General features: G+C 40.4%; 1 protein-coding gene across 2 annotated transcripts in view; it reads left to right on the forward strand.

The window, feature by feature from the left end:
* ARHGEF9 (Cdc42 guanine nucleotide exchange factor 9) overlaps window positions 1-17,305 on the forward strand; it is a 277,721-nt gene extending 260,416 nt beyond the window's left edge. For both annotated transcript variants that reach the window (XM_072123413.1, XM_072123414.1), the window contains one exon: window positions 7,650-17,305. In XM_072123413.1, the coding sequence (XP_071979514.1) occupies window positions 7,650-7,837 (188 nt within the window). In that variant the 3' untranslated portion in view covers window positions 7,838-17,305. The remainder of the gene's footprint in view (window positions 1-7,649) is intronic.
* The last annotated feature ends 10,380 nt before the right edge of the window (window positions 17,306-27,685 follow it).

Here is a 27,685-nt window from a genome sequence, read left to right on the forward strand (position 1 = left end):
TACGCACTTAGTGAAGGTTGCACTATTTTTGATAAATGTTGGTCAATGAATAAAATACAAATAGCCATTTGCAGGCCTCAGCTGTGAGTGCAATTCCCTAATGCACATCCTGTCACGATGCCTCCTGTCATCACCTTTTAGGGAAGCATGATATTAGATTAACCGTTTCAATTGAATTGTGTATCCCTCTGGTAATAAAAGGGTTTAGACATTAGCCGCTGTCTATACAGCACTTTGCAGTGTAATGACACAGATGATATGAAAAGAAAGTGGACTCTACAGACAAACCCCGGGACGTCCCTGGGAGTGCCCGCATGTGACAAGGCATTACTAGCCAGCCAGTCTGCTGCTTTTATTGCACAACTGGGATCTTTAGGGAAAGTCCTATAGCTAAAGCTGCTTAGTGTTCTCCTGACTGCAGCTGTAATCTGAGCTTCTCCTTATGGGCAAAGAGTAATGAGATATGTTCTAGCAGCTGCAGATCCCCATTGGCTGAGGTTTCCCTATACAAAGATAGTTATCTATAGATTATTATGTGCTAGTTTTGCTATTAAGAGATTTACATAACTACCAGCTGCCCCATTGTACCAGGACTTGCTTTCAAATCAAAGGAATATTAAAAGGAGATATATTTATGGTACCTAGCCCCACTGCTGATTTTATAGCCCTGCCGGGCAGGTATCCATTGATGACGTGGGATGACTGACACTGTCAATTATTGGCCACAAAGGTTGACCATTTTGTTAACCGTTCAGGAATATTGTCTCTTCAAGGAAAAGTCTGAAAACATCTCTGCCATTGTATCCACACCCTTATAAGCATTTAGATGGTTTGTCTACTTTCCTAACAAATCTCAGAGATACCATATATTAACATTTTATAGCATTAAACACATTAATACTAATATTGACACATAGGTTAGAGCACTAAGCTCTAACCTGCACTAAGTCCTCCAGTTGTAAACTGCAGCATCCGTGGATTCCCAAGATATCAGCTACATCCTCTACTGTGCTAGTACAGATGCTGGATGCACACAGCTTCCCCGGATAGTGATGGCTGTACCATGCTCTACAGACAGAATGATAGAGATCACTGTCAACTGGGAAACCTATGAATGTGGATTATTTCTTAACTTTTTTTTACCTTTTGAATATATGTTATTAAACCTCAATACAATACAATCATTAAAACAAACGAAGGGACTATATGAACAACATCATTAACAATCACAGTCCCAAAAAACCCAGAACTCCCCCAACCTAGAATTCCACCCCAATAAAGGAAAAACTCCCACACTCATTCCTATAATCCAGTTATGGCTTCCATTGGTTCCATATACAGTTCAGCCTGCTCCCCCCGTTATACCGTCTCTCATATTCACACTCATTCACACCTTCACCTCCATGAATTCAAAAACCTTGCGCCAATAACTATCAATTGTGGGACATGCCCATAGAACATGGAAAATAACATAGTTTGGCATACTACATCTATAACGATGTACAGGCAGTCTCCGGGTTACGGAGGTTTGTTCTTAAGTTGAATTTGTATGTAAGTCAGAACTGTATATTTATAATTGTAAAACCAGACAGAATTTTTGTTGGTCTCTGTGACAATTGGATTTTAAAAATGTTGGGTTGTCATAAGAACCAGGATTAACAATATAGTTACATATAACTGTTGATTCAGTTGATCATTGCAGTCTAAGGCTAAAGTACAGTAAATTACTAACATCCAGAGGTCCGTTTGTAAGTAGGGGTCGTCTGTAAGTCAGGCGTTCTTAAGTAGGGGACTGCCTGCAAATTATTTTTAAACTCCATCTGAAAAATTACTTGTGGTGAAAAATATATTCTATATAAAATATTTAAATTGTGTACATTTGTGTCCTCCCACTGTTCTTCAGTTATTGCACCGATCTCTTTTACCCATTTCATCTGACTAACTTGTGTAATATTAATAATTTTCCTAAAGAAGTGATAAATCCTGGCTTAATTTTTGGTGCAAATACCATATCATACCATATTCCACCTTAAAAAGAGCATTATTATTTTCCTTCAATGGTGCATGAGATAACTGACTACATCTAAAAATATCATTATCAGTGAGTATCCCACGACTCACCCAGCATTGAAACGATGGCGATGCCTCATCCTCACCCAGCTGTGCTACTAAATAAACTCCCTACCCTTACCCAAAAAGTTATATCTTAACCTCTATACAGTTCTGGCAAATTTACATTCCCCCACTATGTAGCATTAAGGGGCTACATAGAGCATGCAAAGTGAGCCCTGCCACTGCCACTGCCCAATGACTACATGACTTTTCCTAAACATAGAAAGATAAAGAAATTGCCATGTATGTTGAATTTTCTTAAACAAAACTGTATATCCACTCCTGCTCTATAACATGCTTCCTGAAGATGTGACACCATGTTTACTCTGCTCAACTCCTCCTGCTCTGCAACATGCCTCCTGAAGATAAGACACGTGTACAATCCACAGTCAGTTAGCATGGAGACAGTCATACAATGATTTGTAAGATGTTATTTTGGGCAATGGTACATGCAATCTCAGCCTATACATTCTCCATAATTTTTTAGATCCTTTTATTTGTAATTCTGTACACATTTTTTCATTGGTGAAATATAATGTCTGCAATGAATATACAAGCATCAAATAAAGCTACTTTCATCTAGTAAGGTTTTTGTAACAATAGTTAATTTGGGAATTCATTGGGTACTGTACTTTCCTCCTGCCTTTATGGCAATTCTCTCATGCTCTGTATTGAAGCCGGGTATTGCGGGGAATCCCAGTGGTCCTAGCTGCGTTTTTTCTTCATTTTGTATCTATGATGTGTTCTCAGACACTCAAACAGCTTGCAATATTTATTAGGAGAAATGCTTGGGCAGCTGCTCACTGCATGAAAACAGGAGGCACGTGGCACTCACATGTTCAGGAGCGAGGAACTTGGCAGTACCGATTGTATCAAATGAAACTTTAATTTCCTCTTGGGATAAAAACAGGCGTCACTTGTGGAGGGCTGTATTTCTATTCTAAGATAGTGCCCCATTTCTGCTCTCTGGAAGCATCAATTCTCTGTGCTAAGTCAATATCCCAACTCATGTTTAATGGTTGTATCTAGTCACACGAAGCTGTATCTTCATAAGTAGGACCAGGGAGTCAAAATTCTCCTTACGGAAACTTTGGCCGGCTTGCAAGCATGTGGAGACTGATAGCCATTGATGCTCCACTAGGGAATTCTGGGAAATATGCAAATACGATTTCCAGGATGGGATAAGAAGAATCACGCCCCCTTTGCTACCTTGTAAGGCAGCCCCGTTACCATGAAGCATGACTTTCAGGAAGTCTACATAATGACATGATACAGGGTTAAAGCCAAACCAGTCTATCTATTCCAAAAGGAACAGATTTCTAACTCTAGACATGGCCGGAGCCCTCTCCATTTAAGGCGGGTGTTTGCTGCATAATGGTTTTTGTAAACCCTTTTTATTGCTTCCAGTTAAAAATGATCTTTATTGTGTAAACATCGCTAGGGGATTAAAATTTGAGAACGTTCTCTCGTGGGCAAACCACTTTAACTTCATTTAATCCGATATATCATCAGGCATTCATTATCTATGTATGGATAAAGTATTAGAATGGGTCTACTGTTAGCCAATATGACACAAAACTGTTACCCAAGGGAGTAATAGGAGCAAAAAAAGTTTGAGTCCAGCATATTCATGAGCTAACTTCCACTGCCTCTAAGGGCATTGATTGAAATGTAGTTGTGTAATTGTGCAGAAAGAGCAGCCTTTCGAAGACCATTCTAAAAGGGGGAAGCAAGGAAAAAATTATTGAGAAAGAGAAAGCCTTTTCCTTGGAAACCAAAAACATTAACTACTGTAATGTCTATTTTTTTTTAGCAAACCTATTGGACAAATGTTTAAACATTTTTTGTTAAATAGAAGATGTTATATAATGGAAACAAACTGATGTTGATCCACTGCGTTATGTTAGCTGTCATATTGGGGTAGAAGGAATTTTCCCCTTATTTTGACCAATTGGTATTAGATTTGTAAGTTTTCTGCATCCCTTTGAATCAACATGGTAGGATTTGTAGAGAGGACTTGATGAACCAACACCTTTCTTCAACCCTATCTGCTTAAAGAGGACCTGTCACCTATAAAAAAGGCACTGGGAGCTGCTTACAATAGTAAGCAGATCCTAGTGCTACAACAGATGTAGCGGTGTAGCAGTGAAACCTCCCATAACACTAGCAGACACTGCAGTGCTGTACAATAGGAATGCCGGACCACGCTCAAAGCGGTCTGACGTATTCATAAGGGGGCCGCATGAAGAACGGCAGTCAACGGCAGCCTATGGATTGGGAGGGGTGGTCCAAGGAAGAGGCAGCACCTCGGACTGCCCCCTCACGAATACGCCGACAGCTTTGAGCGTGGTCCGGCGTTCCTATTCTACAGTGCGGCAATGTCTGCTAGCGTTATGGGAGGTTTCACTGCTACATTTGTTGTAGCACTAGGAGCTGCTTACTTTAGTAAGGAGTTTCTAGTGCCTTTTTTATGGGTGACTGGTCCTCTTTAAGCTATGCATTTGATGGATCCACTTTAAGGTCTCCTTTACAAGGCTTACATATGGGTGTCTCCATATGCCAGAAATGTTTGACTGCACACATTGATTTCTGATGCTGCCATACAGGACTGCTGCATGTGGTGCATTCTTAACTTTAACATTTTCTGCTGTGTTTGTAGACCATTATTCTCATTGTTTTTAAGCATTTAAAGCCCTTTAATTTTACTATTGACTTACATTACCATTGCAATTACCATCATACATAAACTTGTATGAAAAGAGAGCCACACACTCAGGGCACAAGCAGCTCTATTATAAATGCCTGGATAAAATGACACAATACAGAATATTAATTCTACTGGCCTGTGTTACATATTCATTCTTTATACTCTCCAAGCAAAGAAAGCACATAATTAATGTCTCATTGTATAATTGCCTGTTAGTATTTAGCCTTTCAGTTTTTTCTTCCCCTGTGACTCCATTAGTAAGGACAGTGCCCTCTAGCATAGTGAATGATAACAGAGCAGACAAAAGTTACAAAAAAAACAAAACAACAATTTTGAGAAGCTGCGTAATAAAGTCATTGTGGATAAGCAAATTATTAAAGGTGGCTCCTTACTGGCATTTACTCAAATACATTATCCAGAATGAGTACACTATGTTATGACGATATACCAAATCCTGTCCTGTATTTTGTACAATTTAAGCCATTAAGCTTTTCTTAGAGAATTTCTTGATTTTAATCTTTGCTCAATTTGCCGCTCAGAAAGAACATTAATTTGAGTTCCCTTTCAAGTAAGAGCAATTGAGACATTGACCTTTTAGTCCAAAAGGATTTTTAGAGCTAGAGCATTACCGGCTGCTGGAAGATCTGTGAGACCTCATCACACAATCCTACATCTCCAATTCTGCATCATCAAAAGTTTCACACTGACAAGAACTTAGGACACACAATCGACCAGATCAGATTAGTTTTTCCCATTTTAACATGGATGGATTAATCTGACTCTCATAGCAAAGGCTGATACCTGGAGCGGTTAAATAGATCTTTAAATAGAATCTAAATATTTCACAGAATCCAAGGGCCCGGTGCCATTTTCCAAACTTTTTAAGGAATTAAATAAAGAAAAAGTCAGATCGGATTTACATGGCAGTTTATTGCTGGATATCATAAACCTACACTGTGCACAGTGCTCTACACACATATATCTTCGAATATTAAAGATGTAAACCATATCTATAATTCACTGAAATTTTCAGTATGTGTGTATCACTACTTACAGAGATTTTTCCCCCTGGGTTAAAGATATTTAAATACCCTAGCCAAGAGTAAGAAGTGGCTTAATTTTGCACATTCATCACTACCTTTAGGAGATGTTCCTGTCCCCTTAGTCTCATGAGTACGTCCCAGCTCACTTATACGCTGGTCTGTATCTCCTCAAACAAGAGCTGTTCTTCCTTTATCTTCTAATGGCCCCATTTTGGAGAAAATCATCAAATGAGCCTCAGGGGCTCCTGTCTACTTAACAGAAATCTCTTCTGAATCTGTCATCTACTATGTATGCACACCTTTGTTTGGCATTACTTCCTGCCTCCTCCATTTCTGCCCCAGCCAGAGAGCCAGTGGTATTATAATAGCAGACAAGAGAGCCAAAAAGGGCTTATGTAAAAGACGATTTTCTCCAAAACAATCAGAAGATAAAGTAAGAACAGATCGGGTTTCAGGGGTCACACACCAGTAAGTGAGCATGTTGTGAAATACTGCATCCATGTTGTAGATTTCCTTTAACTGTTCTCTATAGGGGCATACATTGGCCACTTTTTTATTCCCCTATACCAATGAGCCCCTATCCCTAGGTCCACAAATTTGTTCCTGTTTTTTATTTAAAATGTGAAATCTGGATGGTGGTGGTACAGGGAATTCTCCACGTGTACTATACCACCGGGGAACAAGCACAAAGAAGAGGCACAACCCTAGTGCAATATCGTTAAAATAAATTGGAGGGGATGTATATGATGATAAAGAAGACTCTCACCTGGTCCCAGGTGAGCGGGAGCTTTGAAATTAAGATAGTGTTGAAGGCAGCCTGTCCACCTCGTTGCCTTGTCTCGAGTGGACCCAGGTGACCACTTCGTCGAGGTGAAGAATGTGCACGATCCCATTAGGAAGAAGAAAGGTCGAGGACTGGCGCCAAAGGTATGTGCAAAATGGAGGAAGCCTTGTCAGGTGGGAAAAGGCTTTATTACAGCGATGCGTTTCAGCTCCGTACCGGAGCTTTCATCAGGCTTACCTGATGAAGCCTGATGAAAGCTCCGGTACGGAGCTGAAACGCATCGCTGTAATAAAGCCTTTTCCCACCTGACAAGGCTTCCTCCATTCTGCACATACCTTTGGCGCCAGTTCTCGACCTTTCTCCATCCTAACGGGATCGTGTACTGTTTTTAATTTAAAAACAGTACCCTTGCTACGCTCCCCATATTTTCCAGTGTCAAATACTTATGTTCAATCATTTGACATTCTAACTCTTGCTAAATTTGACACTCAAAACATCTGCAAGATGTTTATTACTAGACTTATTAGATGAACTATGCATGTGAAAAAAGGCTATCTACACTTTTCTTTCACCCAGTTACAAACAGCTTTTGTGATCAGTGAGACTATTTACTATTATGCCTAATAATGTAGCTTTTCAGTGTGTATAGAGATTCAGAGTAGTTACAGACAAGCAGTACGGACACTGAATGTGAATGACACTGATGTGGCTGAAGTATGAGCAATTAAATATTAGAGTAAAAGTTTAGATTACTAAAGTAAAGTAAAGCAATTTAATAGCTGACTATCCTGTTCTGATCTGCAAAGCCTGAGCATTTATATTAATCATATTAATCACATTTATTAATCATATTAATTAATTAAAGGAATAAGAAACCAAATCTTCTTCTACTCTATGGTGGGCATACAAGGGGAGTATTTACATGTGTTAATTCAAGTTAAGTATGGATTTTACTTTTCAAGGCATATTCTACTGTTCTAATTTGCATCTGTTTCTCTTCCAGCTGGCGTCAGCTGTCCGCGCTCGGTCCCTCCAGCATACCCGCCGCCTCAGGAACCCGGGGCAATTCAAGGACAGTATATGGTGACCGATGGCATAAATCAACCACAAGTTTTTGAGTTCACTGAACCCAGGAGAAGTCAATCACCATTCTGGCAAAACTTCAGCAGGTTGACGCCTTTCAAAAAATAATACAAAAATATAAATATATAAATATATATTGAGAAAGGAGTATTAAAATAGAAAAAGAAATTATATTTATAGATGGACCTTTTTTCGGAGAAGCACTGTTGCAACTATACTATGAAAGGACCAAATACAAAAAATAGCAAACAAGACAGGAAAACTAACTTTAAACAGATTTTTTTCCCTTAAAAAGATTAATTTTTTTCCCGTCGGACTACAGGAACTTCCGTGCTTTTGAAAAGCTCCATGAAACATTTCCTCTCTCTGAAGAGTTCAGGCATAGTCACAAGACTCTCGCTATTTCATTCCTTGGACTCTGGGACTTCTCTTGCTTTCTGTGATAGTGACCACTAATGTTTTTGGATTACTTGGTGGAAATTGCACATTTTTATCAAAGAACATTCTCTCTAGTGAGAGAGAAAACATTCAGTGGTTAATGGATAGCACCCTAAGTAAAACACACAACCTACTTTCATTTCATGATATTCACTTGACATACACTTCAACGCCTCCAGATCCATTTGGGCTAGCAATCGGTTGTTTAGTCCCCCTGGTCCTGAAGGGGTTGTCTTTGCCTCATCCACATTGCTTCCATATGAGCAACCATTTTGAAAGTGGTGAAATTCTCAACAAAGCACTCTTGCACAAGAAGCAAAAGGGGAAGCTTACAGAGTGTTAAGTCTGGTAACGTGCTGCGTGAACCTACTGTAGATGCACGTGCTACAAAGTCAAGCAGAGACAGCACCTTAAGCAGCCTGTGCATTGTACCTACTCTTCTTGTGTAAATCTATGTTTGTTCAGAAGGTGTAAAGAAGCAGGAAGGGAAGAGCTTCTTGCTTGTATATTGATCCTCTCACTGTCTTAGAGGTGCCAGAGCTCTGTAGTTCCCAGTGAGTCTGCTAGCTACTGTGCAGTCTATCTATTGCTTTACTTGTTCCATAGATGTTCTGGGATAGGGATGAAAGTCCATCAAACAGGGATTCTCAGATTTTTTTTTTCTTTACATTGTGAATATTTATTTCTGTTATTTCCAAAGAGTCTTTTTTTTAATTTGGATTCTAATTTAATTTTTTTTTCCCGTGTAACTCCGAATGCTGCTTTATGTTCCCAAGTGAAGAGGACAGCATTATTAGCCAGTAATCGTCATTCTTATTTGGAGTCACTGTGAGCTTTATAACTTAAAGACAGTGTGGAAACAGACAAGATTTGCTGCTTGATGTCCTACACTTTTGGTAAACATTAATGCTGCATATTCATTTCTGCGTAGATTATACCGGGAGCCATGACTGAAATGGAGATTCAGTCACTTGGTTTGCGGAACAGTCCCTTGTCAAAATGGCAATAACGTCTGTGGTGTAAAATCCCTGAGGCTTCACATGTACTGTGCAGAGCACTTTAGCCGGAAGGGCAGCAGCGCACTGTAATAATCGCTGTCAGTCCTGGTGCTGGCTTGAGTCTGAATTATGTCTTGACAAGTATTAAATACTATATCACTTATTGCAAGTCTATAAGCTTCTCTGCACATTGATATTACAAGTAGTGTTCGAGCTATTGCCTTCCTCGTTCCGCCCTATCTCTTCCTTTGCTATTGTTAGCCTCAAACATCCCTTTCACACATATATCTTCCTTCCACTTTAGTGAATTGACCATTACGTTGAGTCCATAGCTGACACATTAGAGGTTTGGAATTCTTTTCTCTGGCTTCTCTTCTCTTCTGCTTCCTCTCGTATTTAGTATGCTGCTCAGCGCACCTTTCCATGCTGCAGATAGGCTCATTCATTTAAATGGGTCTGTATCCCCCCTGAGTAAAGAGGAAGATGGTGTCAGAGCTTATTAAACCATTGCCTTTGTTTCATCTCTCACATTGCTTTCCCAAGGTGATCCTGTCCTTTTGTTTGTAGAGTGGCAGTTTTTTTCATCCCCTGTCGTCTTGCTGCACTGCATCTCTTCCTAGAACACTTTGATAATTGAGTCTAGTTCTCAGAGCTCACTACTGCCAGCTGTACCCCACCTTTCACTGTGCTGAATGATCCCTGCGCCAGGTGCCTTGGGACTGGCTGTTTATAGACCACCAGCAGGAAGGAAAAGCAAGCGATTTAGGTCATGCTCAGCTCATGAAATCTGAAGGTGCATCCACTCTTACTGCTGGTTACAGACAATGAATTGCCCGCCTGATATTCTTCATCTTCGTATTCCATAAATGCTGTCTTTTTTTTTTTGCTATAAAAAGTCTAAAATCTAAATATTGAGCATGATATTTTTGATGGTGTGCGTGGGGAACAAATTATATCAACTGTTAACCATAACTACTTGGAAATGTAATAGTCTCAATCAGTGATTAGGAAGTGAGCCAACTAATTCACATCTTTATTACAGATAAATACTGGAAGCCTTGACATACTCATCAATACTGGGTAACATATAGTTAAATGGGACTTTAAGGACTTTCTCGGAAAGAGAACATTTCTAGGTCCTCTCTGGAGGCACTTGTCTGACACCTCTTACACACATGTCAGGATGCACTGATCTCTTGTCATTGGAGTGTTAGCTCCAACCAGCTGAAGACAATCATATGAAAGACAGGCATAGTGAATGTCAAGTTGGGAGATGAGTACATGGTATCCATTACATGTATTGAACATATTCACAAAACCTATAGGCGATTTTAAAATCTACTTCTATTTTTCTAAATGTTTTATACAGTATCACATCTGTTCATTATTCAGGGATATAAGAGTATTAAGCATTTTCAGATCAGAGCACAACTGATTGAAAGAGACATATGGCTTGTCCCCATGATAAATCTATTTACTAAGACACTTATAAAAATACGATGTATAGCATGTGGGTCACCTCCTCCAGTCTCCCGCATCATTCTCATCTGTGCAACGTCCTCACTCCAGAGATTAGTTATTCTGTAAAGAACACAAGAAGCTGCTAGAAGTACCCATGTCTTTGTACATAAGAAGGTGCTCAACTTATCTACTGTGCATAGGTGCCAAAGGATGCATTAGGTTATTCCAGCATAACATAGACAATACAATTGTTGTCATAATTGATCTAATGCAGTGGTTCTTTGGGGTCCAAATCCTTGTATCACAGGTTCTGTGGGTAATCTGACAGTGGTCTTACAACAGTGCCCAGTGCCAAGCAGTGTTGATCTCTGCATTGTGTCTCCCTTTATTCTTCCTTGTTAAGATTATTAATGAAATATTGGAAAATATTATCATTAGGCCGAATACATACAGTATTACAGTACAGAACGACATCAGTAGGTGCCCCATCCATTAGATTCTTCTAGATCTCTGTATGCTTCTAATGTAGCCTAATAGCAACGTCGATTCAAGGATCAATGGGGATAGGAAACAACATTTTTTACACTGCATATGTAGTAGCTGTAGCGTGTAGTACTTATATGAAATGTTTGCATGAGCACAACACATCCTATGAGACCTATATGCCAGCTATATTACAGATTGGTGTATGAAAGAATAATACAGATCAAAAGCATTGATTCCAATTTGCAGTAGGTTACAGTGGAATGGTAATACAATATATGACTTGTATTATTTAGTGGTAAGAATGAATGCACCTTCCTGCTAGCATACAGTATAACCATAAAAATATGCATATCTGGATTTTCTACCTCTCTGTTTAACTGGTATTATAGAGACAGACAGCAGATGCAGCCATGTTTGTATCAAACTACCTTTTACAAGGGGGGACCCCCTTTGTATGTTTTGTTCTCCTTATCAGGCCACATTGTCTTAAGTTATAAGAAGGTGCAGGTCACCTTAGGAAGGTAATGGAATCTTATGTTCTGTAGTTGGTTCTACAGTTATGGTGCATTTTGTCGACTGTAAAACCTGCTGCCTGCGATTGTGGCCTAGTTTATTATTTTGTAGACATAGTTTGCCACCATAATGTTGGTGTGTAAAAACCCTGTTTACTTGAATACATTTCCCTCAGCTGCCCACTGTGAGATTATTTTAGGTTCCCATCTTGAATAACGAAGACATCATTTTAAATCAAAACCTATGGATAGCTTTGGTGCATACAATTATTTAACCTTTTTTGTGGCTATGTTTTCGGTTAGTGCTAGTAGTTGATTTATTTCGATAACGGTATGTAGTGGCTCCTGCTTTTAATGCTGCCTCCCATGTAGCCAGTTTCTCCCAGCAAGGCCTCATGCAGAAGAATATAAGGGGAACCATGATCCAGCTGTACAATTTGCGGCCATATTATGGTCCACATGGGCGTCTATGGCATTGGCTTTTATTGGAGAGGAGATGGGTGAGGAGCGCTCACCCCTCCTCTCTACTGCAGCGGGCAGGATACCATAGCCTAGCTGAGCATCCGTTGGTGTGCATGAGGCCTAATACATGTGCCCAGGATACTGAAGCCTTCATTAGCTCTCAGTTCTCAGCACATTTTAAAAGCCCATGAGGGATCCCTTACCATTTCTACTGACACAATTACTTAAATTACTAAATGTGTATATGGCCCCCTTTCTTTTATGTGTGATTCTCTCCCGACCTAAATTGTAAACCCTGTGTAATCTGCCCTCCTTAAAGACATACACTAGGTGTATCTCTCCCTCTCCACACTCTAATCTCCTGTGTACCTTCTCCCACTCTCTGCTGCTATATGTAAGGCTATGTGCACACGGCCATGTGCTTAACTGGGCCACAATCAGGAAAGTTTTCAGCCTGTTTTGGGCAGGTGGACAGCGTACACTCCTCCCATCTCTTTTGCAAAGGAGCTCCTTGTACAGTAAATCATGGCAGTATAGGATCTGCACTATACCGGGCGTGGTCACCCAGCCCGGTCACAGTTCAATGAGAAACGTTGGTCTCATCGCACTGTGCCCATATACAATAGAGGTCTAGGGCGGTTGTAAGCTGGCCTCAGTTTGTGGCCATGTGCACATAGCCTCTCAGTGAGGAAGGGTAGTGAAAAAGCAAAGATAGCTGACATAGCCAGCAAGCAGCATTACCAGCTATGTGACAGACTTAATTTTTCTTTTACAAAGCAAACACAAAACTTCATTTCAGAGGTGTCCATAGTCTAAAAGAAAATTTCGGAAAAACACTGGATGTGTGTTATTGGTAGCATTTAATGCCAGGCATTATACTTTATAACAATTTAATCTTTGATTAAATCCATAATTAATACTTTCCTTGCTACGCCACAGAAACAGAGAGGGGCTCTCACAGTTCTGGGCATGCACATTATAGATTTATAGTAAAAAAAGTTATCCTTGGTCCAAATCATTATATATATATTTATTTATTATTTGGGGATTTTTTTAGTGGATAGAGCTCCATTCCAGTGATCCATGTGTGCTACATAGAATCATTTTGATTATTTTGTGGCTGTTTGTAGGCTGAAAGCCCTTAAAGGGGTTTTCCCACAAACAAAAGTTGGGCCCCATCCATGCTTATCAGTGGGGGTCTCTCAGTGAGAGGTATCTCTGTCGGACACCTCGTTGCTCCGTCAGACTAATGGAGCAGACGGCCGTGCATGACCGATCTTCTCCATTAATCTCCAATTGCTGAGTGCCATTACTGACAGAGTGACGAGCGGCCGAAGCAACGTAATCTGTGGGGGTCTCAGCACTGATGAGCAAGTTAGACCCTATCCCGTGTCCTAACTTTTGTTTGTGGGAAAACTCCTTTAAAGCAGCCCTATAAAAAATTTTAGCTGAATTTTAGTTAAACTTTATGAACCCAGAGCTATAATTTGTAACTAAACTTTATCTACATTACCCACAGTGTTTCTGAGATATTCACAGACCAACTTCTATCCCACCTGGTTTTGGCTGCAGGAGGTTTCTCTGACTCTCCATAGAAATTGTAGCTTATCATTCAAATTTTTCACCTCCCTACTATAGGCTTGACTGAACACTACTTCTCCCAAGAACACTTACAGCTCATTTCACCAATGTGACGCCCATCATACATTTGATATAATTTTGCCTCTGATTTTTCTGCTCCTCTTCGGGTCCCCTCGCAATGCCGGCAGCTCGCAATGCCGGAACGAAGGACCCGAGGCAGCATCGAAGAAAGACTGGGCAGGCTATATACTAAAGGGGTTGCTGTATACTAAAGGGGGTGGCAGGCTATTCACTACAGGGTCTGGCAGGCTATATACTACAGGGGTCTTGCTGGCTATATACTGGGAGGCTGTGACCAATGCATTCCCCACCCTCGGCTTATACTCAAGTCAATAGGTTTTCCCAGTTTTTTGTGTTGAAATTAGGGGTCTCGGCTTATACTTGAGTATATACGGTATATATGCTGCAGGTTCCCTCTAACATTATTTGTGAGCACAGACTATGATAAACACACCCCAGTTAACAATATTGTTTTAAAGCAACCTAGGCATGCCTACAGTACTGCACCTGTGCCGCCATGTACTGTTCGTCTCACCAGCATCCTCATATTGTCAAATTCATCAGTGCACATTATATTATATAGACCATTGTATATACAGATCTACCTGAATTTCATCCACACAAATGCAGAAAAGCCATTTTGTTAAGTGTGCCAAATGACAAATACAGGTTCCAAGACAATAAGAATGGTAAATAGAATAATAGAATTTAATTGTTTCTTATAAACCTTATAAGACTCATAATAACAATCCCATTACCTCATCTTTTATCTACATTATGAGACAAATTGCTACCATATATTAGGTTAATGAAGCAGGGTGTTAATCCAAATGGTGCTATTTTTAGGCATTCTCTAATGTAAAATGTAGTTGTAGATCATTGAACTGCTCTTCATTAACTTCTCACTGTATAATGAATCATTATAATGCCTCTTGTATGAAGCTCAATGTGATTCTAACAACTAAGGGCCATGTATGTAGTTGCCGATGATAAACTTAGGCAGGAACAGCCATGTTAAAATTTACAGACACCTTAGTTGTGGGGCTTCCTTAATTTACTGCCAAATAGGTGTTACTAGTGACATGTATCTGGCACTGAGTTAGGTTGGCTGTAAAATTTTAGTAGCTTAGATCCAACCCCTTCGACCAATAGCAAAAATATACATAAACATGCAAGTGTTGGAATTAAAGTTCACAAAGTAGTTTGTTCACCTACAGGAATACAGTTCACGATACAGGAATTCATAATTTAATTCCATCTTCATGGAGAGCTTGATCCGATTTGTGGGAGCCATAGCAAAGAAAATGATTTTTGAGCCTTCATTATTCATCATATATTGGGTCGTACTGGGGTTCCTTTGACCCAACAAATAATATGTTTCTGGGTCCCACATTTTAGCCAACCCTAAGAACTAGACCCTGGTAGACTTTTTGGGTTGTTTTCTGATGGACTTCTGGATCTAAGTATTGGGTTAAAGCCTCTGCTCACTGGAGGACTATCTGATACTCTGGTGGGCCAGTCTAGCAGTGCTTATAAAGATGGTCAGGGTGTTTTTTTTAGCAAACTTTAGATTATAAAATGAATTACAATCACTTACAGATATAATTCTTTTTACAAAAACACAAAACAGAAAAACTTTTTGTTCCAAAGTTCACCCAATTCACCAGATGTATTAAAGACCTGCACCTCTTAATAGTTGAAGCTCGTCAAATGCAACAAAGACCAGAGTGGAAACCAGGAGTGTTAATACATTTCCCTGTTGTATTGAGTATTTCTGTAATGTAAGGAAAATTCTACTCCTATTTGTATAGCAAACTAGAGGAATATCTAAAAAATTCTAATTCCTAAAAATGACCTGGATATTAGGATGACCCTTGTGTGTTTTGGAACTTGGGCTCTTAGGAGGCTTTTACACAATCTTGACAGACGGCAAATTGTACATGTATGCCCAAACTGTTGTATCCTTCCTCTCAATATGCATACAGACAATTGGTGTGTATGACTGATCTTTGTAATGTTTAGGTGGAAGCCAGGTGGTGGGTATAACAGCTTTGCAGTAACCTATACTAACCACTAGTGAAATGAAAAAAATCCTGCACAAGTTAATGAAAACACTTTATCCATTTCATGTGCCATGAGAACCTCCTATGTTATATGGACTCTGGTCACCTGTGGCTGCCTCTTCATTGTGTGGTTCTAATCCATCCAAAGACTCATTCTGCAGTGCCAAAGCTTCTCCAGCCTCTCCTGTGCTCTGGTGACATGTAGTAAATGCCATCATTTCTGTCTCTGCCTTAGTGCTCATTCATCTAATTCCTAAAGCAAAAGGGAGTCCCAGCTACTTTTGTGGCTAAGTCTTTCTGAACATATTGACAGCCAAACTCCGGCGTCTACAGAATCCTAGACACCTACAAGTTCCAAACCCTTCCACCTATTCATTTCATGTAAGAGCATCCAACACGTGCAGGGTATTAGAAGTGCCATCTATCTACCTTATGTTTTATAGATGTCCATTGTGCTTGTCCCATGCAAGCAATCATATCTTCATTACATAACCTATCATGTCCGCATCTAAGTGACCATATCTACCATTCAGTATTCTCATCTAGGCAGCACAGGCTGTTTCTCTATAAATGAATGTGAGAGGGATAAGCTAGATTAAAGGGTTCATAATAGGGCCTGCAATGGAACAAAAGTTATTTTTTTAAGAATGGTTGCACCTTTTGAAGACTGGCCCCTGTATATAATGAAAATACAACTCTGATGTCTAATCACCAATCATTCCAGATGCATCCATTGTAAATATGACACCTCTAGAATACAATATTGTCATCTTGCTATGGGATGACTACCTGAACATACTCTGTATTACTGACTAATGTATTTGTGTTTTTTTATGATTATTATTATTATTTTACCTTTCTCACATGTTTCTGATAAATGCGCCAATATTTTATTTGCAGCTACATTTCAGGGAACTTATAATCTCTCGTAGCTATGATAAGTTCTGCATGATATCACACTTTAGTTCCTTTTTTTATTGCGCAAAAAGAAACAAAGGTGGAATTGTACATGGATTAATATCATTGTGATGTTTTTTAGTATGCAGAAGAAAAGGTGGTCTGCACTTCTTGTTCTAAGCCAAAAAAACCTTGACTTCAGAGCTAGGGTTTATTCAAAGTCAGAACAAAGAGGTTTGTTATTTAGATACTGTTTCCAAATGTTTTGTCTCCTCCGTTCTGTTACAAAGGGTTGTTTGGCGCAGTCAAACAAATGTAAAAGTTTTGTGTAAAGGAAAACAAAAAAAAATGTTTTAAAGAGTGTTGTCAGAAACACTGAGCCTTATGAGAAAAAAATATTTATGGAGAAATAAAAAAATGGAAAAAGGCATTTTTAAAGTATTTTTAAATATTTTATTTATGTAAAAAAAAAAATAATTAAACGTGTTGGATCTTACCGCTCTAAAGGAATATGTGCATCCTAAACTGTTTTTTAAATGTCACTAATAGCCCAGCTTCAATGCATAGGCATCTGTTTTGTACAAAATAAACTGTTTGTTCATCTGTTATGTACCTCAAGGCGATTACAGATATTGTCTGTCCCTTAAGATTCCAATCGGCGATGAAGAGCAGAAATCCTTGTGGATGTGTCTAAAGTATACACTCATGGAGAACTTAGAAAAAACTGTGCAATAATACATATGCATCAAATGTGTGTTCAATTAGCAATTATCACCAGGTAAATTGTCCAGGATTAGAAAAAAAAGATTACCAAAAACAGTGCCATACATGCCCACAGTTTGTGTGTGGTATGGTTGTTCACTCTTTTTACTTTAACAGAGCTGAGGTACAATACCAGGCCTAACCTATGGACAGGTGTGGTGCTGTTTCTGCAAGAAGTCAGCCATATTTTTAAATCCTGGCGAGTCCCTTTAAGTCCCAGGAGTTATAAAATAACATTCAAAGGCAGCATAATCAATTTTGCAGTTCAACACTGCTTTTTCATAGAAAAGAAGGGACTCCTTGCATCATATATAACTATGATGCACAGAAACCCAATTCTGGTACTGTGGTCGGTCCATGAAATTTAAGCGCGTTGTTCCTGATTCACGGACTGACCACGGCCATGTGCCATGCCACGCCCTTTACGTCCATGGTAAAACTTCTCAGGGTATTAAATTGACCTCTAAAATTAGCTTTTGTTCCAAGCTGACTCTAGAGGGGATTTTTATTATATTTCAAGCTGCGTTAGTGCTTATTTTGGAGCAGATGCTGAAGTTTTTTTAGCTCTACATTTTCTAAGATTTTAGCACAGATTCAGCCTGAAGACAGAGTCGGAGGCTTTTTTGCTACCGTTAAAGAAATAAGCTAGTTAAAAAAATCTACCACTGCCTTTTAATACGATAAATGGGGGGATGGGTATGGCAGATTTGGATTTGCACCAAAACTGCTCTATGAAAACTTGCAGAAATTAGTATTATGGAGAGGCAATAAGGGAGAAGTCCTTCCATAATAGGTATAATGAGCACATACCATTTTCTATGTGCCATATTTTGGTTCTTTATAATCTAAAGGTTCAATAGAGCCATAATATGGATGTGTACATGAGGCCTTAGGCTGCTTCCATACATTTTGTCCACAGATATCAGATTAGCTTGTATCGACCTACTGTATGTCCATACCCTATTATATCTAAGGAAACAGTGTGCACCATCCCAAAATATTTAAGATAATAAACTAGTACTTGGAGGAGACCCCGCTTTACATCAGAGCAGATATGATCAGAGCAGGAGTAAATCATAGAATCAGGCACAGTTGTATCAAACTTACATTTTGGGACAATTTATAACTTGTTGTAACAACTAGATAAGTTAATAACTTAAAAACTGCACATGGTAGCATGATTCTGTGGACCTTCAATTTGACATTTATCACTTACGATGTCATGGAATAGTAACTGTAGTAAAAAGATTTCTACGTCTTTTTTTGGACCAGGCCAAATATAAACCCTTAGGCCTCTTGCACACTAGCGTTGCGTTTCACGTCAGGGTGCAATGCGTGAAAAACTGACGTTTTTGCTGCGTTTTTGTTTCATTTTTGTTCGCGTTTTTTTGCGTTTTCGGTGCGTTTTTCACGCGCGTTTTTTTAAGTCAATGGGACTTTTTCAAAGGGACCAAGGTTCGGGAATAAAATGTTTTATTTAATTGAAAAATAATGTCTTCTGATAAGTTGCAAACATCTGCGATCTATTCTTCACTGTTCCGCGCGCGTATATTATCTCCCGACAAGTTAGCAGATGTGAAGAACAGTGAAGAATAGAATAAAAACAGTGAACACAGTGAACACAGTGAACACAGGATCATTTAAGATAAAAACACAGTGCAGAACACAGTGCAGAATAGATTACAGATGTTCGGCACATCTGCTTACTTGTCGGGAGATACGCGCGGAGCGGTGCGAACAAAATAGCATGTGAAGAACAATATATATGTGTGTAAAGAACACATTGCAGATGTTTCCATACATCTGCAATGTCTTCTTCACACATATATATTGTCATTCACATGCTATTTTGGCCGCACCGCTCCGCGCGTATCTCCCGACAAGTAAGCAGATGTGCCGAACATCTGTAATCTATTCTGCACTGTGTTCTGCACTGTGTTTTTATCTTAAATGATCCTGTGTTCACTGTGTTCACTGTGTTCACTGTTTTTATTCTATTCTTCACTGTTCTTCATTGTGTTTTTTTAATTAAATGATCGTTCGCGAGCAGGGGAAATACTGTTATACTGGTCACCTAGCAACCCTTACGTTTAAAACGCATTGCACTCGCATTGCACTTGCAATGTTTGCGAGTGCAATGCGTTTTTGATACGTCCCCATAGACTTGAATGGGGCGTGAAAAATGCGCGTGAATCGCAAAAATAGAGCATGCTGCGATTTTGACGCGCGTGCAAACGAACGCAAGCACGCGCGTTGAAAACCACGCAAATGGAGAAAGACCCATTGAATACAATGGGACAGAGTGCAATGCGAGTTCTGAGCGTCAAATGCACGCGCAGAACTCGCGCGTGAAAAACGCCAGTGGAGAAGGGGCCTTAATGGTTTGATATGGCTGTGCACTGATCAGCAGTCTTCTACCACTAGCAAACCTTCACACATAGTGGATTAAGCCACAAATAGAGGTGTACATGCATGCTTCGATCGTTTACACTGTGTATGTTCAGTGGTACAGAAGAGCTGTTCTGTGCCGGGGACAAAGTGTTGGCCTCCAGACAATCACATATCGATGGTCTACTAGGAGAGCAGGCCAACAAAAATGAATCGGACCCACAAGAATCCATGGAGATATATTATATTTTTCACTATGTTCTCTAGGTACTGTGATTTGTTAAGTGATCTTTGTACAATACTTCATCATATCACCAGTTCCTTGTACAACCTGGAATCATGAAAAGACTTTTAGTATCTTCCAGCACATATTCAAAAGATAAAGACAGTGTATTGTAATTATGCATATAATAGGAATGGTATTTGTTCTTGCTAAAACAAAAGTTTCAAAGAAAAGGTAGAAGTTACTATTATTTTTTTTGGTAGATGGTCATGCCATTAAATTAGTTTTGTAGAAATGGACAGAATGATCTCTAACCCATGCTACCCTCAAACATAGCTGAACAATAGTGGTCAATTCACTTTAAGGCTATTAATGTTCAACCATGTTCAAAAATGAATAAAAATGGCTTAAAAGCTGTAAAATAAAAGAAAAAGTTCCCTATTTTACCTGATGATGCAGCTTTAGAGATCCGGGGGGGTTATTTATTATATGCCGATGCTCGTGCCCCAGCCTGGCGTAGAAATAAACGTAGCCGGGGAATTTTCACGTATGAAATTTCACCGGCTAAAGTGAGTGCGCAGGTGCAGGGACAGGGTTCCTAATTCCGTATCATTATTAGAGATGAGTAGGCTTGAAGTGTATGTTCAGGTTTGGGCACGTTCCTCCCGACCTGGACATATTGCCAGATTAGCTTCTGAGGAGCCTATCTGGCAAATTTATGACACTAACAATTAGCCATAACTATGGTCCTAGTTGGGATCCTAGCTTTTTTATATCATCATAACATAATGATTCTGTAGACTCAGACCAGGCAGATTATCCCTGTGACATCCCTGCAGACTACTGCTCTGACTGCTGCAGATAAGGGTAAAATTAACCTGTTTCCCCTGAAAATAAGATATACTCTACAGCGGGTGAAATATAAGCCCTGCTCCCTATATTAGCCTTAGTTACAGGGGGCACACTACTTCTGAACTGTGGCACCTAGAGACAGATGCGAAGAGGAGACTTAAACAGGAGGCGTTCTACATTCACTTTTATAGTTATGGTTAGGAGTGCAATTTGCATTGCAACAAACAAGAAACGAGATGTGTATGAATGACACAAATAAACTTTATTAGTATAACATTAAAACATACTTAAAAACCCAAGGAAAAGATTGGGTACATATCACACAGTTTCCCCAGAGCAACCACATGTATAAATGATGCAAACACCATGTTAAGCCAAATGAAGGTAAGTAGATATAAGTAATGCACAAAAAATGTTCAGGACCAAAGAATAACAGAAATCCTACTACCTCAGATGCCCCACGCGTATCGCCCGACTCAGCGGGCTTCGCCATCCCCTGACGAAGCCCGCTGAGTCGGGCGATACGCGCGGGGCATCTCTTTCCCCAGACTGAACCCTTTTACCTGGTAATGTAGCTTTGCACTTTATTTTTCTGTGATTTGTTCACGTTGGACCTTGCCATCTTCTGATTATATCTGAGGTAGTAGGATTTCTGTTATTCGTTGGTCCTGAACATTTTTTGTGCATTACTTATATCTACTTACCTTCAATTGGCTTAACATGGTGTTTGCATCATTTATACATGTGGTTGCTCTGGGGAAACTGTGTGATATGTACCCAATCTTTTCCTTGGGTTTTTAAGTATGTTTTAATGTTATACTAATAAAGTTTATTTGTGTCATTCATACACATCTCGTTTCTTGTTTGTTGCATAATAACTTTTTAGATGTGTGACCACATCCTTTTTTGGAACATTGTTACCCCATTCTTCCTAAGCACATTGCAATTTGCATTGATAACTCCTTTTCCCAAAAGTAAATTTAAAGGAACCTGGTAATATGGGAAACTAAACCACTCACAGGTCTTTATGGATTGGTGATTTAAAGAAAACCTGTCATCAGGAGCCCTTTTTCTGCCCTTCTCCCCTTCCCATAGAGAATAGTGTGCACATTGCCAAAGTGTTTTATAGTAAAACTCGCTTTTTTTCGATCAAGAGAAAAGTTAGATGAAAGTTTACTTTTCTCTCTGCAGAGCTGTGTCCCGTGTCCCATGGGAGGGGCCAGTGAGCCAAGGTCCCCTCCCTCCATGCTTCCTCATGTGTCTATTTAAAATAGAAAGGATAAAGGTATTTTATAATTCTGAAAAAGATGCATGACAGCCACTCCTCACTGGCCACTCCCATGGCACATGAGACACTCTCTAGAAAGAGACATCAATAAAAGTGAATAATGCCTCACAATGAAGAGTGTAGAGCTGTTGTGAGAGTATGACATGGAACTATACACAACCATGCAAATTTCAAAACACCCAAATGGAACTGCATATTGCCTAATAAAGTTTCAAGGTGTAATGTCCCCCAAAATGGGTCATTACTAGAGATGAGCGAGCACTAAAATGCTCGGGTGCTCGTTTTTCGAGACGAACTTTTCCCGATGCTCGAGTGCTCGTCTCGAATAACGAGCCCCATTGAAGTCAATGGGAGACTCGAGCATTTTTCAAGGGGACCAAGGCTCTGCACAGGGAAGCTTGGCCAAACACCTGGGAACCTCAGAAAAGGATGGAAACACCACGGAAATGGACAGGAAACAGCAGGGGCAGCATGCATGGATGCCTCTGAGGCTGCTTAATCATACCATTATGCCAAAATTATGGGCAACAGCATGGCCATGACAGAGTGACCAAATAAGGCTAGATAGCATCTAAAACATGCAATAATTGACCCTGACACTATAGGGGACGGCATGCAGAGGCAGCGGCAGCAGGCTAGAGAGTGTCATGGCGATATACCCTAAATGGACTCAGGATCACCAAAGGAGGTGAGCAAGTAGCGCTGAAATGATTTCCTATGTGAACAAAAGGTTGACGGTATATTTAGTCGATAACACAGCATGGTGGCAACATAGTGACCAAGTTCCATAACGTATCTGGTGAAACACCCGAAAAATGAGCCTGACACAGCTCTTTTGATAAGGGGACGACATGTGGAGGCAGCCATGGAGATGACTTCACTGATTAAGAGCGACAGTATGGGGCATCCATATTGCGCTGCTATGATTGCAACTTCTCCAGCATGGCGGCGACAGATGGGCCGAGTTCCACTATGTATCTGGTGAAACACCTGAAAATTCTGCCTGACACAGCTCTTTTGATAAGGGGATGATGCCCTGCATATCCTCTCGTGCTCCAGCGTCTGGGGTATAGAGAGTTGAAAGTTGCGCATGGAGACATTGGTGGACGCTGTGGAGGATCGTGGAGGCAAAATGGACAGGAAACAGCAGGGGCAGCATGCATGGATGCCTCTGAGGCTGCCTAATCTTGGGATGGAGCTGGCGGTCCGCTGCCAGGCGAGCTTTCGCCTGCCCAAGCCCCTGTATCTCGGCTCCTCCCCACCCAAAATGGGCCTGGAGGCCAGTAGCATTTTATAATTTTCAAAGCAGGCCGGGTCCATATTGCGCTGCTATGATTGCAACTTCAGGTCTCCAGCATGGCGGCGACAGATGGGCCGAGTTCCACTATGTATCTGGTGAAACACCTGAAAATTCTGCCTTACACAGCTCGTTTGATAAGGGGACGATGTATGGAGGCAGTGAAGTAGTAGTAGATTAAAGGTGCTGCAGTTAAAACTATGTTAGTTGGATCTTGGGATGGAGCTGGTGCGCTTTCGCCTATCCAAGCCCCTGTCTCTCGGCCACTCCCCAAACAGCACTTCTAAGAACCTTTTGTATAAGATCAAGTGTAGTAGTGTTCTTATAAGTTTGGGTTATGGCGGGTGAGGGGAATGTAAACAGATGCGCAAGAAGCGCTGAAATAATATCGGTAAATGATAAAAGTTTGCCAGTATATTTTGTGGATAACACAGCAGGGTGGCGACAAAGTAGTAGATTAAAGGTGCTGCAGTTAAAACTGTTAGTTGGGATGGAGCTGGCGCTCCGCTGCCAGGCGAGCTTTCACCTATCCAAGCCCCTGTATCTTGGCAACTCCCTGTCTCTCTACTGTTCTGGCCTCAACAGTGCTCTACCACGAGTCCCAGTAACTTGAGACATGATGAACCTAGGGAGTGTAGCTCTGCGGCGTTCCCCTGCGCCCTCATCAGCAGGTGGTGTCTCACCCCGCCCAGGACCACGGCCTCTGACCCCTGCAGTAGTTGGACACCCACGTCCACGCCCTCGTCCTCTACCCCTAGCCCTCGGGTTAAACTTTTTCAAAATTAAAGTGTAAACTGTAAATTTTTTTTTTTTTTTTTAACAAAACGATGCTATCCTATTGCTATGGCTAATTTCTAACCTACACTGACAGCACACAACTGGATTTTGTGCTGTGCCTGATGACTTTGATTTATAAAAGTAAATAAATGTAAAAAAAAATAAATCAGCAGACTGTGCCTAATTCAAATCAAACCCCTAATAAATTGTCCCACTTCAGTGTTTGAGGTGGATATGTGTGTCACTAAGAGCTAAACACAACGGTCGCAAGTCTCCCTGCAAATTCCTCACAATATGGTACTAGCTGCACTACTAGTGCCAGCAAGCCCAGCCACAAGCAAATAAAATGAAAAATATATAATGTTATTGTAGCCCTAAGAAGGGCTGTTGGGTTCTTGTAGAATCACTCCTGCCTAACACTATTCTAATAGAACACCCTAACGCAGTGGTGGCGAACCTATGGCACGGGTGCCAGAGGTGGCACTCGCAGCCCTCTTTTTGGGCACCCAGGCCATCAATATAGCACTCTACATAGAACTCAAAGAATCATCCTGAAGTCCCAGGCGACTCAATAAGTGCTGCTCTCAGTGACATTTTAAAGCAACACATTCTTGATTGCTTGGGACTGCAGAAAGAGATAGAACATGTGCAAAGGGGAGGATTATCTTTAGAGCTCCTCTAGGCTTCTTCCTGTTCAGGGAGACGATAGCGAGATGCTACAACATTAGTCCAAATTTGCCCTTCTTCTTTCAACTGTTTTGTTGTCCTCTAGAGGCCGATATGATTAAAAGTTGTGGTAGAACAGGTAGCAATAAATTACTACTTAAATTGCCGTGCTGGCACTTTGCAATAAATAAGTGGGTTTTGGTTGTAGTTTGGGCACCCGGTTTCTAAAAGGTTCGCCATCACTGCCTTAACGCTTTCCCTGACCAGCAGCAGCTCTCTCACTAACGGCATCCAGACAGAGAATGATCCGAGTAGCGCGGGCAGGGGCTAGTCTATTCCAGGGTCACCTGATCAGGCCAGCCAACCACTGCTATCGACGTGTAAGGGTGCCACGTCATGCTGGGTGGAGTGCAGAGTCTCCTGGCTTGTGATTGGCTCTGTTTCTTGCCGCCAAAAATCACAACAGCGCAAGATGCCATTTTCTCGAGCTGGCGAAATACTCGTCCGAGCAACGAGCAGTTTCGAGTGCGCTAATGCTCGAACGAGCATCAAGCTCGGACGAGTGTGTTCGCTCATCTCTAGTCATTACCAAACTCAGCCCTGATTAGTTTCCTGGTTGGCTGTAGAGGCTCTGTCCAGCTCTCCCAAGCCACCTTTAAACACCTGTCACCTTTAAGGATGGAGTTCCCCTTGGTTTAACAACTGATTCCTGCTATAGCTATCCAATAGTGAACATTTGCCGCTATCTGCTAAATGCAGGGCTACCATAGTAGCAAGAATATAACTTTATAAAAATATGCACCATAATTAAGTAACCCCCTACCACCCGGCTCATTATTAATTACCCCTGCAATACTTATTTTGATCTTTTATCCCCTTCCCGACGCGCGCCATACTAGTACGGCACGCGCCGGGTCCCGGTGCATGGAGAGGGCTCGCGGGCCGAGCCCTCTCCATGGCCGGTAAGTCTTTGCTGCATTTTGCAGCAAAGGCTTACCGGTAACACCCGCGATCGCTGCAGTATGGCAGTATATGATAGGATGAATCAGACTACCTAGGGTCAGAGTACCCTAGGGAGTCTGAAAAATAGTAAAAGTAAAAATAAAAAAAAGTTACAAAAAAAAATTATAATAAAAAAACCTAAAAATTTAAATCACCCCCCTTTCCCTAGAAGTGATATAAAAATAAATAAAACAGTAAAAATCATAAACACATTAGGTATCACCGCGTCGGAAAATGCCTGATCTATCAAAATATAATAAAGTTTTTTCACTGCGTTTAACCCCGTAACGTAAAATAGCGTCCAAAGTTGAAACTGGCATTTTTTTGCCATTTTGAAAAATATAAAAAAATTCATAAAAAGTGATCAAAAGGTTGCACAGTCCCAAAAATTATAGTAATGAAAACGCCATCAAAATTTGCAAAAAAATGACATTATCCACAGCTCCGTACACCAAAGTATGAAAAAGTTATTGGCGCCATAAGATGGCAAAATAAAATAAAAAATATTTTGTACAGGAGGTTTTAATTTTTTTAAATGTATGAAAACATTATAAAACCTATACAAATTTGGTATCCACGTGATCGTACCGACCCAAAGAATAAAGTAGACCTGTCATTTTGGACGCAGAGTGAAAGCTGTAAAATCCAAGCCCACAAGAAAACGTCGCAAATGTGGTTTTTCACCATTTTCACTGCATTTGGAATTTTTTTCCCGCTTCCCAGTAAACGCCATGGAATATTAAATACTGTCACCATGAAGTGCAATTTGTTACGCAGAAAATAAGCCATAATACAGCTCTTTTTGTGGAAAAATAAAAAAGTTATAGATTTTTGAAGTTGGTGAGTGAAAAATGGAAGTGAAAAAACTAAAAAAGGCCAAGTCGTTAAGGGGTTAATAGAGATGAGATGATTTAAAGCCTACCACTTCCCTAATTATTTGCAGGATACTAGTAACCTAGGAACCTTATTGCGTGGGCACTTTTCCATTAGTGATGGGAAGTACGGCTCTTCTTAGCAAGCTAGCTCATTATGCTCCGCTCACTAAGAAGAGCCGGCTCTTTTGGCTTCTGAACAATTCAGCCAGTACCCCCACTCCACAACACTTTTAACCCGATTGTATCGGGGGCATGGTAAACTGGTTAGGGGAGGGAGCTGGCTCTCACCCTTCATGTAAAAGAGCCAGCTCTTAGAGCCTGCTCGTTCACAAACGGCACATCACTATTTTTCATAACCCTAGATGGCAATTGGAGGAGGACATTACAGGGCGCACACACTTGATTGTTAAAGGCAGTCAAATCATGTCCATGTGATCTATAATTTTAATAGCGTTAGGGTAGGAGGATAAGGTAAGTAAGTAACATAAAGAAATGTATGGAAATTGTTTTGAAAACTTTTTAGAAAAAATAAATTTTTAACTTACCGTATACAGCAAAATTTGTGCTGAAAAAGCCTAACATGGATATATGAGATCTCACTTGTATGACCAACCTGGAAGTGCATCAGATTGCGTCATTACCGGTAAGTATACGTAATACAGTGAAAAATGCTACAAATGACCATATAAATAGAAATAGGAATAAGTATCAGTATATCATACATAAGATCTCTGCCATAATTCAGGCCCGGAGGCATTCAGGTATTTAATGTTAGGATCCAGTAGGCTTCTCGGGATCGAAGTCTATTGGTCCAATCACCGCCCCTTTGAGGTTTGTCCACTTGTTCTATGGCTAATACTTTCAAAGT

Source organism: Engystomops pustulosus, chromosome 9 (assembly GCF_040894005.1).
Source record: "Engystomops pustulosus chromosome 9, aEngPut4.maternal, whole genome shotgun sequence".
NCBI lineage: Eukaryota > Metazoa > Chordata > Amphibia > Anura > Leptodactylidae > Engystomops > Engystomops pustulosus.